Raw genomic sequence first — 16352 nt, 5'->3', positions numbered from 1 at the left:
TTGTAAAAAGCTAATAGAAATGTTGTTTTGTAAACATAAATGCGAGAATGTGAGAGAATTTGTACGTAGCTCCTCTAACTTCCAATGACTCATATGACATCATAAAAGTAGTGGTACACTGGTGGCCCAAAATGCTGCCAAACGTATATATAATTTATTTTTAACCCATGTGGTATGTTGGGAACCAGCCCAGACACATCCCCCCTATTTCCATTATTTCCTATGGAAAAATTACGTCCGCTTAATGAATTTTTGCTCTACGAACAGCTTTGACACCCCCTATCCTGTTTGTTAAGTGGAGTATTACTGTATTTTTTTTTTTTGTTCTTTGGACGGCATAAGAAATTTTGGTGCATAGAATTAAAAATTGCCATTGATTTGTAAAGTTTAGTGTGATATTCTTGTTTTAGCTGATACAGTGGACCCTCAGACTTTGAACACCCTGGACCTCGAACAATTCAAATTGAAGAAAACGTTCAATAAGTTTTACTCCAAGTGAGTGAAGAGAATTTGGATCACAAAAACCCAAAGGTGACTGAATCCAGCCTAATCTGGGTGACACTGGTGCTGTTAGCAGGAGATGAACATTAGTTCCTTGTTTGTTTTGCTTGCACATTGTTGCCATGCTCTTAATCTTAGCTAGGATCAGGACATTTGACCAGTTTTTCATTTGACCTGAGTCACTGAAAGGGACCGTCCGGTGAGGTTTTTGAAAAATTGAAAATAGAGGTATGTGAGTAATTTTTTTTTCGCTGATAGATGTTTATTACACCATGTTAGTTTAGTAGTTACAAGCGAATCGAACCATAAATAACTGCATGAAAAAAAAATTTTTGAAAAAAAAAATTCCTATAAACTGTCACTAGAGGACATTTTTCAATTTTGCCAGTACGGATATGAAGGATGTCATATACCAAAACTTTTCATCTCATAGAATTTTGTTTTTTTTATTTTGATGGCCATTATGAATTTTTTATTTATTTATTTTTTTTTATATAAAATAATATTGTGGCACTTAGAAAAAAATTCTAAATTCTATGAGATGGAAATGTAGCAGCTTCATTGAGCTTCAAAATGATACCTCAAAATTGAAAATCCGTTGTGAAATGTGGGAGAAGATATAATTTGAATGATTAAAAGTGGAAACTGAGAAAAAGGCAAAAAACCCCAGAGATGTCATTTTCGTCCTCTGTGACCCTGTACATTTATTTGGGTTGGATATTTCATGCTCATACACCACCATGTGCATCATATATGCTTTTTAGGCATGTTTAGAATATTCTGTATGACTCATATGGCACCTGGCCGCCCCTACAATGATTGTAGTTATTAGTCGCTCAAAGGCGAGGGTGTCTCCCATCCATGCATGGTTGGTACAACTTGTAATTTCTACTTGCACTGTTTGTTTAGACATTGTAAGGCAAAAAAGGCAGGTAAAATAGGCTGGATTGTGGCTTGCAAGGTGTAACATAATGAGCGAAATACTCAATAGATCCTCCTCCCATCACAGTCACATGGACACTGAAATGGAAGGGGAGAGGGTGTGTTCCTATGTACGCCGTAGTACTAAGTTGCCAGCGCCCACCTTTCCTTACCAAAGAAACCACTTCCATGGCTTTTTCCGTGCTTATTATCATCATTTATGGTACAGAGAGTGGGGAGGGGGGGAAGCCCCGGGCTGCGGTGGGCGTGGCAGGGGCCCTTTAACCCCTTCGCGCTGGATGTTAAAAAAGCCCGCCTGTATAATATACGGGTGGTAGTGCCGTGCGCAAGAGCGCGGGAAACTCATGCAAGCTTGTCATACTTGTCGTCTGTGTGTTATGCTGCTATTTTTTAGTCACTATATCGCCTTCCAAGAGGAAAATGGACGCTTCTCTTTTTGGAGAGAGAGAGAGAGAGAGAGAGAGAGAGAGAGAGAGAGAGAGAGAGAGAGAGAGAGAGAGAGTGACATTTGCTAATATTTTAGACACAAGCGGGACACATGTAGCTTATCTTTCAAAAGGAAGAGGGGGAGGGAGGGAAGGGAGAGGGAAATGAAGAGGAGGAGAGAGAGAGAGAGAGATTAGAAAATTTGTTGTTTTTGTATTTGTGTGTGTGTGTGTGTGTGTGTGTGTGTGTGTGTGTGTGTGTGTGTGTGTGTATTTACCTAGTTGTATTTACCTAGTTGTAGTTTTACAGGGCCTGGGCTTTATGCTCGTGTGGCCCCGTCTCCATATCTACACTTATCCAATCTTACTTTAAAAGTGTGCACACTCGTTGCAGACACTACTTCTTCATCTAAACTGTTCCATGTCTCAATACATCTCTGTGGGATGTGTGTGTGTGTGTGTGTGTGTGTGTGTGTGTGTGTGTGTGTGAGTGTGAGTGTGTGTGTGTGTGTGTGTGTGTGTGTGTGTGTGTGTGTGTGTGTGTTAGCCACAAATGTTACAAGGTGGGACGATGTAACTTATCTTCGAGAGGAGAGGGGAGGGAGGAAGGAGATGGGGAGGGAGGAAAGGAGATGAGAGAGAGAGAGAGAGAGAGAGAGAGAGAGAGAGAGAGAGAGAGAGAGAGAGAGAGATGGGAACAGTCTATGCCATTGGGTAATTTTAGACACAAGGTGGGACGCATGTAGCTTATCTTTAGTGATTGGTGGAGACAAGGATGGTGGGAGGAGCACTAGGATTTCAAGGACAGCATACGGCGTGTGTAATTGGTATCCAACACACTATATGGGACAACTGAACTGAAGAAAGCTCAGAAAAGAAATATGACGCCTACGTAGGCGTCACCGTATTTGCTACTGGGGCTTCATGACGCCCACATAGGCGTCACCGTATTGAAGGGGTTAAAGTTTAGATACCCCACGTATTTAGCGTATTTCCCCAAAATACTCCATCACTATGTTGCCATATGTTTGGGAATGCTTTGGTGTTTTGGGGATTTTCGATATTTTTCAGATTTTTCAGTACCATGGCCACTGGACAGTCCCCTTAACCAGGTAGAGTCAGATGGTGAATAATATTTTGTATAAGTATGTACACTGATCTCGTAACTAACAAAAATATTTCTTAACTACTGTAGTGACAAGATGTAACAGACGTGAAACAAAACAAAGTTTTCGTTAAGGTATTAAGATGTGGCCTAATATACAAAGATTACCCAGAAATAACCATCTGTATTAGTACATACATAGTGCCAAGCTAGAGGACTCCCCTTCCAAACAGTAATATCCAGCCTCCCTTCCCCTCCCACACTTTCATCTACAAGTGCCATGAAGTTTGCCACCAAAAGGTAAATAATATTGATTTTGTTTCAATTCTTATTTATTTAGGTAAGAATCTTGGGGTCTTGGAACTGATTAAAATGATTTATATTATTTGCTATGGAGAAAGCAATTTCAGATCTTGAACAATTCAGACATAGAACTGTCTTCTGAAGCGAATCATGCTCGAGGTCCAAGGGTCCACTGTACCTTACTGAGAGAAGTGATTATCAATATTCTTTCTACTGAGAAAAGAAATGAATGGCAAAAAAGAAAACATGAAATGCAGTATTTTGAATTTCAAAGATTATATTCCTGTGTTTTGGGGGAATATCTTGTTGTTTTAGACTCATTGTGTTGGAGATTGTTTCAGACTTTTTGATATTTTTTGTCATTACACTAAAAAAATTAATAGTGACTATGGTGCTCCCTTTCTATAGATGAGGATGAATTTCATGCTGAAGAGCTGGTCTGCAACACATATGTATCCTGATATCACATTGGCATAACTCTGTAGACTCTGCAGCATGCTTGCCTTACACTCCATGACACTGAATTATCAGGCTTGCTTGATAATACTGGATAAAGCTCTATAGATTCAGTGATGATTGCTGTACACTGGCAGGAGTGGTGGCATCTTCTTGTTGAGGTGAAAGGTAACCTTAGGGTGGAATCTAAGAAGTCTTGACTGAAGGCCAGAATGAGTTTGCCATTAAATCTAATAATATAAGGAAAATGCCTCAGTCATTCATTTGAGTCATTCAGTTATAATGACAAAAAATAGTAGAATGCTGTAAACAATCTCCAGCACTTTGTAAGTCTGATTGATTAATGTTATGCCACTAAGCTGATATACTGGCTAGAATACCCCCTAATAACTCTTATAGCATCTGTGTCATATGAGAAGCTGTCCGAGCTGTTATAGATGTAATTTGGCTTGCATGTCGTGGTAATGTCTACCTCAGCTTGTGTTCGCATAAGAGATATGTTTTCAATGTGTGTGTGTGTGTGTGTATTTACCTAGTTGTAGTTTTACAGGGCCTGGGCTTTATGCTCGTGTGGCCCCGTCTCCATATCTACACTTATCCAATTTTTCTTTAAAACTATGTACATTCTTTGCTGACACCACTTCCTCACTCAAACTGTTCCAAGTTTCAACACATCTTTGCGGGAAACTAAATTTTTTAACATCTCTCAGACATCTTCCCTTCCGCAGTTTCTTACTATGCGATCTTGTGCTTCTAATGTGTGTGTGTGTGTGTGTGTGTGTGTGTGTGTGTGTGTGTGTGTGTGTGTGTGTGTGTGTGTGTGTGTGTGTGTGTGTGTGTGTGTGTGTGTGTGTGTGTGTGTGTGTGTGTGTGTGTGTGTGTGTGTGTATTTACCTAATTGTATTTACCTAGTTGTAGTTTTACAGGGCCTGGGCCTTATACTCATGTGGCCCTGTCTCCATATCTACACTTATCCAATTTTCCTTTAAAACTATGCACACTCATTGCTGACACCACTTCTTCACTCAAACTGTTCCATGTCTCAACACATCATTGTGGTAAACTATATTTTTCAACATCTCTCAGACATCTTCCCTTTCTCATCTTTTTACTATGCGATCATGTGCTTCGAATGTCATATTCTTCTCTCAGGATCAGTTCCTCATTATCCACTTTGTCCATTCCGTTGATCAATTTATAAACATGTGTATGTGCGTGTGTATGCTGCATATGTATGTGTGTGCATGTGTCATGTATATGGTACCTATTTATGTAATACATTACACAGATCATATCAACTGTTAGTGATAACAGGCATGATATATGTGAAAAGAAAAGCCCTCAGATTTTTGGATAACTTGGATTGGCCTTCTCCCCAATTAGTGCTACTCATGTGGGGATTAATGTAATTGAGCAATTGATGCTTTGCTTTAATTATCAGTTTTATTGGCACTTATTTGTCTTCATATTTGTACATGTTTAAAAAGGAAATAACTTTTAAAAATGAATTCACCATCCTTTTGTTTTCTAATTCAGGATAGCAGTGGAAGTCATTGGTCATCTCATTGAGGTCAAGAGGTTAAATCTGCTGCGTGAGGCAATGGATGCGTTTGTTGATGTCCCGGAGATTTCCATGGTGGATGTCCTCACCTGCTATTTGGGCTGCCAGAATGCAGACTTTGAGGGTCTGTGCCAAACTCCCTATATGCAGATTGAGTATATTCCACAGGAGGAAGATGGAGTTAGTAAGTAGTACTTGTTTTCTGTTGCTTAGAAGAATACAGTAATACCTCAAGATACGATCACCCCAATATACAATTTTTTTGATATACGACGAAAAATTTCATATAATTTACGCCTTGAAATACGAAGATATTTTTAAGTTATGAATAACCATCAGTAGTTGGTGCAGCGATCACTCGGCTACCCACATCCACCTGAACATTCAGCTCGCGTTGTGTATCGTTGTTCATCCTTTGCGCACGTGTGTGTGTGTGCTCTTCGGCAGTGTGTAGTTTTGTGAACTCAAGACATCATGGGTCCCAAAGTAAAAATTTGGTGTGAAACACACAAAATAGCCTGTATTCATGTACTGATTACACTTAGAAATTCAATAAATGAGTGAGTACAAATTATGTTCTGCTCACAAGCAACGCTTCCTATTTGCAATGTAAAAACACCAGAAGTCTCTAAATGTTATGATAATCAAATTATCACAGGTTGAATGAGGTGGCATCATCGATTTACATGGCCTTGTGTCCGATCGGGTTCAGTGGCCTTGGCTAGAGCAATAGAAAACGGATCCCTTGTGTATCTCTCTCTCTCTCTCTCTCTCTCTCTCTCTCTCTCTCTCTCTCTCTCTCTCTCTCTCTCTCTCTCTCTCTCTCTCTCTCTCTCTCTCTCTCTCTCTCTCTCTCTCTCTCTCTCTCTCTCTCTCTCTCTCTCTCTCTGTCTCTCTGTCTGTCTGTCTGTCTGTCTGTCTGTCTGTCTGTCTGTCTGTCTGTCTCTCTCTCTCTCTCTCTCTCTCTCTCTCTCTCTCTCTCTCTCTCTCTCTCTCTCTCTCTCTCTCTCTCTCTCTCTCTCTCTCTCTCTCTCTCTCTCTCTCTCTCTCTTCCTGTTCTGATACCACTCTCATTCAAAAATTGTCTCCCCGTAACATGGCGAAAGACCCGAGGTATAGAAGTAAGGCATGTGGGAGAGGTGGCGGAATCAGACACAGTGAAATCACTGTCGCTCCCACCATCCATCGTTGGTGACATAGTGACGTAGAGCATATGTTTACCCCTGATGAGTGTTGCCAGCTCACAAGCAAAGAAAACAGGAAGATAATAGCCAAAATATAGCCGTAAAAAGCCTAAACGTCTGTCGATGTGTCCCTAGTCTTGCATGATGAACGTCTATCGATGTGTCCCGAGTTTTGAGGGTCAAGTTGTTATTTTGGGCAATATAGTTAATTTATATCATGCATACAATAAACATTGTATAGTAAGTCCTCATTATACATACATATGTTTTCCTGAAAACGTTACCGCAAATCGAAATTACCGTATATCGAACCCATTATGACATCTAATAATAGGGAATGTGTTCCAGCATCTCAAAAGTCACCCCTACAGAAATTGAAATGCAGTAAGTCTTCGCAGATAGCGAGTGTTATATACTGGTAAAATCCTCGCTACCTGTGAAACTGCTATCCCAGAGGCAAACTTCTTACCTAAAAAAATAAAAATAGTCTGAGACTCCAAGTCTGATCCCGTTATTTTCCGTGTATAACCACCTATTTAATACGAAATTAGAACTACTACTACTACTACTAATTTATATTGTGAGGGGCACCGCATTATTTCCCGTTTATTTAATTATATTATACGCGTAGCCTATGGCCACCCCAGCGCGGGCTCCTCGGGCTGTTCTGTTGAGCAGACAACCCACCTCCCTCTTCTCGCTTCTCGTTGTGAGCGGGACTCAGTACCGAGTTAGCCTTCAGCGGAGATAGACACCACTCTCATCGGTCTGGCACAGTGAGAGAGACGCGTGTTGGCTGGGTTTTTGAAGTACTCACTAGTCATCAGTCTGGGAGTTGTGCCCTCCCTTGAGTAGCTGGCTTGTTACTCGGTAGACCGTGGTGGTGTAGAACAACGGGCTTGTTGTTCTGAGAAAGTGTGGCCGGTTGGGGCTGCATTTCTTGTGCGTTCGTCCACTCGGGTGTGGCGACGCGTAGAGACACGCTTTGTCTCGTCCTGTTTGTTTTGTTGGTGGCCGTGGTCACCAGTGTGGTTTGGTGGGCGGCTGTGTGCCCCCACCATCTGTTGTGTAGTATCAGTAGTATACTGTTTATAGTACCGGCCAGTCTTCAGCGGAGTTAACACGTACGATCTCGGCACAGGAAGAGACACGTGTGGCTGGACTGTGCTTTAGAAGTACAGGCAACCTCCGTTTAACGAAGAGGTTATGTTCCTAAAAAACACTTCGTTAAGCGAAACTTCGTTAAGCGAACCGATTATAACAAGTATAACCCCTGATTTGAACTTCCATTGAGAGTAAGCAAAGTGAGAGTGCATCATAGTACAGTGAAAGGTTTAATGAAAGTAAAAATTATGAAGTTAAACATTTAGGTAGTTTAATTTAAGTCATTATAATGTACACTAATGTATGTATGTACGTAACTTTATAATGTTGATGATCTTAACTTTATGAAGGGAGGGAGAGTGAAACGGAAATACACTAACCGGCAACCTGTGGAATGTAAACAAAGTGCGCATCATGGTACTGCATACAAAACTTATGTACCACATTTCCACAAGGCTTTCCATTTTATCCATTGTAGAGTCACAAGTTCTGGTGGTTCTTTTAGCTTGCAAGGAAGATGAGGTCTCACTAGCCTTCTTAATAGAGTATCTTGACTTGAAAATAGTAGACAGTAGATGGAGTCAAGCCATGGTGGGAAGCAATGTTATTAGTTTTCTGGCCTCTCTTGTCTGTGAATAATACCCAGCTTCACTTCGAGAGTAAGACACTTCCTGGTCTTCTTAGGAACGTTAGGCCACATTGCAGGGTGTTTTGGTGGTAAGTTGAACTAAGGAAGATGAGCTGCTGGTGACGCTGTTTTGTTTTGACTGGGCAGTGAGTGGTGCATGTGATCTTGATCTTGATCTTGATGCTACAGGTGACACAGAATTTCTTCTGAGTCAGGCCTTTGTATCGGCAGAGCCTGTGTTGTCCATGAGAGGCTTGATCTTGATCTTTATTCTATAGGTGTCTCAGGATTTCTCCTGAGGCAGGCCTTAGTACCAGCAGCTCCTGATGTATTCAAAAGCCTGTCAGCTTGCATGGTACAGTGGGGCTTTCAAATTTGGAAAAAAATTACCTGGATAAAACTTCGTTAAAGCGAGTTTGGTGTTCGTTTAACGAGCAGATGGTATTAAAATGAAACCTTCGTTATAGCGAAATTTCGTTGTGTGAACCTTCGTTAAATGGGGGTTGCCTGTACTCATTAGTCATCGGTCTGGGAGTTGTGCCCTCCCTTGAGTAGCTGGCTTGTTACTCAGTAGACCGTGGCTGTGTAGGACAACGGGCTTGTTGTCCTGAGGAAAGTGTAGCTGGTTGGGGGCTACATTTCCTGTTGTGCGTTCGTCCACTCGGGTGTGGCGACGCGGAGGGACGTGTTATTGTTTCGTCCTATTTTTGCTGTTGGTGGTTGTAGTCACCAGTGGGGTTTGGTGGGCGGCTGTGTGCCCCCACCATCTTTTGTATAGTTTCAGTAGTATACTGTAGTGGTAGTAGCCAGGCACACTATTGAATGCTGAGAGGCTTCATGTCGGTCAGTGGTGCGTAGTTGTCTTCCGTAAGACTTGTCAGTGACGAGTATCTGGACTCCGTGTATAGCTGTTGTCACCCGTAGGTGGTGTCTGGGCTTGTGTGTACATCACCGGATGTGCTGTACACCTCATATATCGTAATAGTCATAGGCTAGGGGTGTCAATCTGACAGGTGTTAGGAAGCACTTGTAGTAAGATAGTATAGTAATATACTGCGCGTGTTGTTCCGGTCTGTGAGTTATCACAGTCTGTGGACAAGGCGTGCGGAGAGGCATTAATACTTCATAGAGAAGTGGGTGGAATTGTCCTTTTGGGCAGTTTCTCTAGGGGGTATTAAGGCCTCGCCCTGTTACACATAATATCTATCATTTATAAATTCTACTTGGTTGGGTACAGGAGGAGTTGCTAAGGAGATTCCCTTACAGTGGGGGAAATTATACACTGTTGGCGACCTTGAAAGAACCTGACGGTTACGGCGGCTGTGAGTTATAGTAGTGGGGACTCTGTGGAGTGTTTTATATTCCCCACTGTACTGACCGTAACGAAGTTGGCGATTTTGCCAGAATAACACTCTAGTGAGCTGTAGCAGTTAACCGCAGCCGTGTGGCGTACGTAACAATATTAATACAGTAGAATACATAAACTCACTTTTAACCCCTTCGTGCCGGATGTTAAAAAAGCCCACCTGTATGATATACGGGTGGTAGTGCCGCGTGCCCGAGCGCGGAAAACTCGTGCAAGCTTGTCATACTTGTCGTCTTTGTGTATTATACTGCTATTTTTTAGTCACTATATTGCCTTCGAAGAGGAAAGTGGATGCTTCTCTCTTTGGAGAGAGAGAGAGAGAGAGAGAGAGAGAGAGAGAGAGAGAGAGAGAGAGAGAGAGAGAGAGAGAGAGAGAGAGAGAGAGAGAGAGAGAGAGAGAGAGAGAGAGAGAGACATTTGCTAATATTTTAGACAAGCGGGACGCATGTAGCTTATCTTTCGAGAGGAAGAGGGGGAGGGAGGGAAGGGAGAGGGAAACGAAGGAGAGAGAGAGAGAGAGAGAGAGAGAGAGAGAGAGAGAGAGAGAGAGAGAGAGAAAATTTGTTGTTTTGTATTTGTGTGTGTGTGTGTGTGTGTGTGTGTGTGTGTGTATGTGTGTGTGTGTGTGTGTGTGTGTGTGTGTGTGTGTGTGTGTGTGTGTGTGTGTGCCACGAATGTTACAAGGCGGGACGCATGTAACTTACAGTATCTTCGAGAGGAGAGGGAATGGAGGAGGAGGGAGATGGGGAGAGAGAGAGAGAGAGAGAGAGAGAGAGAGAGAGAGAGAGAGAGAGAGAGAGAGAGAGAGAGAGAGAGAGAGATGGGAACAGTCTATGCCATTGAATAATTTTAGACACAAGACGGGACGCATGTAGCTTATCTTTAGTGATTGGTGGAGACAAGGATGGTGGGAGGAGCACTAGGATTTCAAAGCCAGCATACGGCGTGTGTAGTTGGTATCCAACACACTATACGGGACAACTGAACTGAAGAAAGCTCAGAAAAGAAATATGACGCCTACGTAGGCGTCACCATATATGCTACTGGGGCTTCATGACGTCCGTTCACTTACTCACCCCAACCTCTCAATTCTGTTTGCCTCTATTTCCTCTTCTTCCCATCCATCAAACATATCCTCATCTATGGGTAGTGCCACTAAAATACTTCTCAGTGACCTTCAAGGAAGCCTTTATTTCGTCTTTTTTCTTTCTCAAGTTACGCACACTCGTCTCTGGTACACCCATCACTTTCACAATTTCACAGGTTCTAGCTCTGTCTTCAATCATTTTGATTATCTTCTTTTTTTCCTTAACACTCCACTGGTTCTTAGGCTTACCCCACATAGTAAATTCCTTTAGTTTGCTTTCTTGCCCTGCCTCTTGTCCGGTCCATCCCCACCATCTCACCCACCACTCGGAGGTAATCCAGAGGTAGATGCCATGGCTAGAAAATGCAGCCCCAGGGAGACAAAAAAACACAATGAAGCAGGTGTTGCGGTTTGTTGTTGTTCAGTGGCACGGGAGGGAAACAATAACGTATAAATATTGCCACGAGCTGAGTCAGTATTGCCAACATTTCACTTGGCAATGCTGCAGCCCACTTGCTCGCTCGGCGCTAGACAATCAAGCATTGCTACCTGTGCAGCGGTAATCATTATGAGAACGTCGCCACTTGGTTGCTACCCGCGAAATCGCTATGCAAAAAAACGCTATCCGAGAGGCCTTACTGTACAGGCAACCCCCCCTTAACTAAGGTTCACACAATGAAATTACACTACAACGAAGGTTTCATTTTACTACCATCTGCTCATTTAATGAACACCAAACTTGCTTTAACAAAGTTTTATCCAGGTAATTTTTTCCAAGTTTGAAAGCCCCGCCATATCATGCAAGCCGACAGGCTTTTGAATACACCAGCGCCTCTTGTGGACAACACTCGCACCACTCACTCCCCTTGTTCAAAACAATAACAGTGTCAGCAGCAGCTCGTCTTCCCTTGCTCAATTTACCACCAAAATGCCCTGCAATGTCACCTAGTGTTGCTAAGAAGACCAGGAAGTCTCTTACTCTTGAAGTGAGGCTGGATATTATTCACAGACACGAGAGAGGCGAGAAAACTAATAGCATTGCTCGCCACCATCTTGACTCCATCTACTGTCTCTACTATTTTCAAGTCAGCAGACTCTATTAAGAAGGCTGGTGAGACCGTATCTTCCTTGCAAGCTGAAAGAACCACCTGAACTTGTGACTCTACAATGGATAAAATGGAAAGCCTTGTGGAAATGTGGTACATAAGTTTTGTATGTGATACAATGATGCGCCCTTTGTTTACATTCCACAGGTTGCCGGTTAGTGTCTTTCCTGTTTCACTCTCCCTCCCTTCATGAATTTAAGATCATCAACATTATAAAGTTACATACATACATACATTAGTGTACATTATAATGACTTAAATTAAACTGCCTAAAAGTTTAACTTCATAATTTTTACTTTCATTAAACCTTTAACTGTACTATGATGCACTCTCCCTTCAAATCAGGGGTTAAACTTTTATTATTGGTTCACTTAACGAAGTTTCGCTTAACGAAGGTTTTTTTTTAGGAACGTAACCCCTTCTTTAAGTGGGGGTTGCCTGTACAGGCAACCCCCACTAGTTGAGCTAGGGAAGACAAGTTGCTGCTGAAGCTGTTATATTTTGACTGGGGAGTGAGTGGTGCACGTGTTGTCCATGAGAAGCTTGATCTTGATCTTTATTCTACAGGTGTCCCGGGATTTTTCCTGAGGCATGCCTTAGTACCAGCAGCTCCTGGTGTATTCAAAAGCCTGTCAGCTTGCGTGATACGGGGGGGCTTTCAAATTTTGAAAAAAAATTACCTGGATAAAACTTCGTTAAAGTGAGTTTGGTGTTCGTTAAACGAGCAGATGGTAGTAAAATGAAACCTTTGTTGTAGCGAAATTTCATTGTGTGAACCTTCGTTAAACGAGGGTTGCCTGTACGTGAAAATAATCATATAAGAAAAAAAATTTTAAGTACTGCGCAAAAAAAATAAACAAAATGTTTTTATTTACCTTTCACTCGCCATGTATTCTAGCAGATGATGTCCTTCCCGAGGCTAAGGGACAATAGGGATTTCAGCCCTTACTCGTCTTCCTCTGAGTGGGCATACTACTCTTTCGCTTTGCCTTGTGAACTTCAGCAGTGTCTGCAGAATGTTTTTGGGCCATTATGGGTGCATCATAGTGCGTCGTGATAATATCCACAAAAAACACAGATAAAGATTTCACTTGTGTTCAGTGGGAAATGCGGGAAGAGACTGATTGTTGTTGTGACGTTATCCACATCACACTTCCTGCGCCACCCCAGCTCAATGCTCACTGATATCTGACTTTTGGCGGGACGTTCGGGCACTTTGGCCTGACGCCTGAGGTTTCCTGTTGTTTACATATTGCTTGTGGACACTGGGCTAGCTGGAGTGTTTGTCAAACTCTCCACAGTGCTGTGAACAACTAAACATGCCGAACAATTGCTCAGTGTTTGGAAGCAATAACACAAAGAAAAACAGCAGGTTTAGGCATGTCTTGAGTGGATACTGTGTCTGAATTTTTCTTACCATATATCGAATCGAGGGTAGTAATTTCCAAATACCGTAACTGTGAATTTAACGGATAAAGAAGTACCGTATAATGAGGACTTACTGTATTTATCTTATATTAAATCTATATCTGGTTGGTATTTAAAGCATGTTAGTTTTTTTTGGGGGTAAATTCATATCACAAGAACTAATTAATTCTATTTCCATTAATTTCTATGGGGAAAATTTATTTGATGTACGATTTTTTTTATATACAACGATCATCACGGAATGAATTAAATTCGTATGTTGAGGTACCACTGTAACTGATTTTTTTTTAGATTTTCTTTATTGAAGTTCCCAGTCAGTCTTGAAAGGGAGGAAGACTACTAAGGACAGCTATCACCTTAATGTTTCTCCTTGACAGTGTAATAGTTTTAGAATACCAAAGTTAGATGAACTTTTTCATCAATGATATTCTGAAATTTGTTAACTTGATGACATGTTTGATGAACTGGGCTGCAATTTTATAATCATGCTTACATTTGTACAGGACTGATATCTCACTGTATCTCTATGCCTATATCTGTTATTATTTGCCATTTGTACAAATCACATTTTGCACAGCTTGGAATGCATTGTATATGAGTAGTGGGGTTCCACTGTATGTCACAGTATATGTGTTAAGTGATGCCTGCTGGGTAGAAATTAGTCAATAGGCATGCCAGTACACTCTGCTGATTCATATTTGTTGGTAACAAGCATGTAAACTTGAAAGAAATGATTATTAAGTTCTTACAGCATGAGCTTTGGCATGCACTCACACTTTCAACAGCCTGACCTGTACGGGTGAAGGAATTACAGTAAAAGTCCTTTAATTCCTTGTGAAGGGGACCAAGAGTGTGTTGGATTATTAGTTTTGTTAGATTATCAGGATGTACCCCTGAAAATGCCACCACAGAGGATTGCCATATATCTTTTGGACAGTTTTCAGTTTCACACATCCAACAATTTTTTCATATTGCTTATTTTTCTCTGGTGAGACATACAGTGAACTGATTGATGTTCTGCATAATTTCCTTCAGTAATGGGTAGTTTTCAAGTTATGACTCTTTTTAAGCCTACCTCTCATCTCCTAATGATCTTTGGAGACCTGTGGGAAATTGGAGTTTGGTGAGGGAGCTTTGAATTGAGTAACATGCATTGCAGAAGAGGTCGCAAATTAACAATATTACACCAGAAATTTCTGAAAACACATAAATGACATGGCGGTGGCAATGGCGGCAGCTGCCACACGTGTTGTTATTGGTGATAATTTGCAACATTGATTTGTTTTGTATAGTAGGCTTTTTACACTCTTGTATTTTTGTTTACAATTAGGTTAAGGTTAGGTTATGTTACAGGCCACTACATGTCTCACCAGGAAAATATAAGCTACATGAGACAGTCATTGATTGGGTGAAACTGAAAATTGACCATAGCTTTTTGTGCAGATGACATTACATATGTACATATGTACACATGGCCTCTAACATCTAACAAACATTTCTTAACAGACTTCAAGCCTTTTACACCATAAATAGACTTAGCAAAGCTCCTGACAAATAAATAAGCACTTCTCACGAATGATAATCACTAACAGCAATACATCCCACCACTCACAATAAACAATAATATGACTCCTCACACACATGCACCTAAAGTCCTGGGCATAACATTCAGTGCTTCCATGTCATTCAAGCAACACATCAGGGCTGCCATGTTACAGTGGGACCATGCACACTTTGGGGGCTGCAGGATCTTCAAGTGCACGGTTTTGAATTCTAGCCATAGTCCGAGGTTAGGAAGGGCGTCCATTCAGGGTAATGGTCCCCATATGCCAAAACCAAAGTCCTCTGTCAGGAGTCACCATCCTAGCCCTAATAATATAGGGAAATTGGACGTAAAAAGTAGAAATAAAAAAAAAAAACATTTAGCATTCTTGTATCTCGCCTATCACTGCGTGATAGCCGAAGTAAAAAACCTATGGTAATAATTCAAATTGACACTAGGATCTTCAAGCTGTCTTTTTTTTTGTCACTTTTTGCCCAAGTTTTATGCTATATAGTATAAAAATGAAGAAGTAATACAGTATAATAAATCTTGATCAGGAATCATAATAACAACATGCATTTTAAAGTGTTTTATTTAGCATATTTAACACCATAAAGGACACACGGGTATATATGATGCACACCCATTCCAACAAGTAAAATTTAGGAATAAAAGTTTGTGTTTAAGCATATACTGTTGAAAGCAGTCTAGCAGCACATTACACAAGCAGAAAACATTTACCTTTCTTTGTGCTCTTTAGGAGGTCTTACTGGTGCCAGACACTTATAACTTTTTTCCATAGATGGTGACCTTAAAGTCCTTGCTGCTGCTCTTTTGCTATGTTCCTTGGCATAATCTACCACTAGTAGTTTGTAGATCTTTTCTCTTCTGCTACTATAATAGTGAGAATGTTGATGTCTTTTGTTATGATCATGAACTTGCTGTTTTCCCTCACCGCTAGATGACATTGAGTCAGAGTGCCAATCAGCTGATATTTGTAAACATGCGTCACAGCTTCACAGGTTAGATTGCTTTCATTTCTGCAATAATCAGATTTTTACTCTTAGAAGTACCTTGATTATCAAAGTTAGGTACTAAGTGATACTGGATAAAATTAGGTAGGGGTATAAAACATACTCTGGCAAAGTTTCATCTTCATCCGACTCTTTGATATAAAGTTATTCGCGAAAAACAGCGTATCAGCAGCTCTGAATCTCAAAGTAAGTCATTATAATGTACACTAATGTATGTTTGTAAGTAACTTTATAATGTCGATGGTCTTAAATTTATGAAGGGAGGGATAGTGGAGCAGGAAAGACGCTAGCTGGCAACCTGTGGAATGTAAACAAAAGGCGCATCATTGTACCGCTTACAAAACTTATATACATTTCCATAAGGCTTTCCATTTCATCCATTGCAGAGTCAGGTAGTTCTTTTAGCTTGCAAGGAAGATACAGTCTCACCAGCCTTTTTAATAGAGTCTGCTGACTTGAAAATAGTAGAGAGTAGATGGAGTCAAGCCATGGTGGCGAGCAATGCTATTAGTTTTCTTGCCTCTCGTGTCTGTGAATAACATACAGCTTCACTTAGAAAGTAAGAGACTACTTCCTTTG

The 16352-nt window shown here is 41.1% G+C and overlaps 1 protein-coding gene across 1 annotated transcript in view; it reads left to right on the top strand.

Moving 5' to 3' along the window:
• Positions 1-16352, top strand: part of LOC123510578 — a 41706-nt gene that overhangs the window by 22197 nt on the left and 3157 nt on the right. The window contains exon 8 of the mRNA XM_045265855.1: positions 5269-5477. Within this exon, the coding sequence (XP_045121790.1) occupies positions 5269-5477 (209 nt within the window). The remainder of the gene's footprint in view (positions 1-5268; positions 5478-16352) is intronic.

Source organism: Portunus trituberculatus, chromosome 29 (genome assembly GCF_017591435.1).
Source record: "Portunus trituberculatus isolate SZX2019 chromosome 29, ASM1759143v1, whole genome shotgun sequence".
NCBI classification, from domain to species: domain Eukaryota; kingdom Metazoa; phylum Arthropoda; class Malacostraca; order Decapoda; family Portunidae; genus Portunus; species Portunus trituberculatus.
The sequence above is the reverse complement of the archived record's forward strand: the minus strand, read 5'-3'. Positions and strand labels throughout refer to the sequence as shown.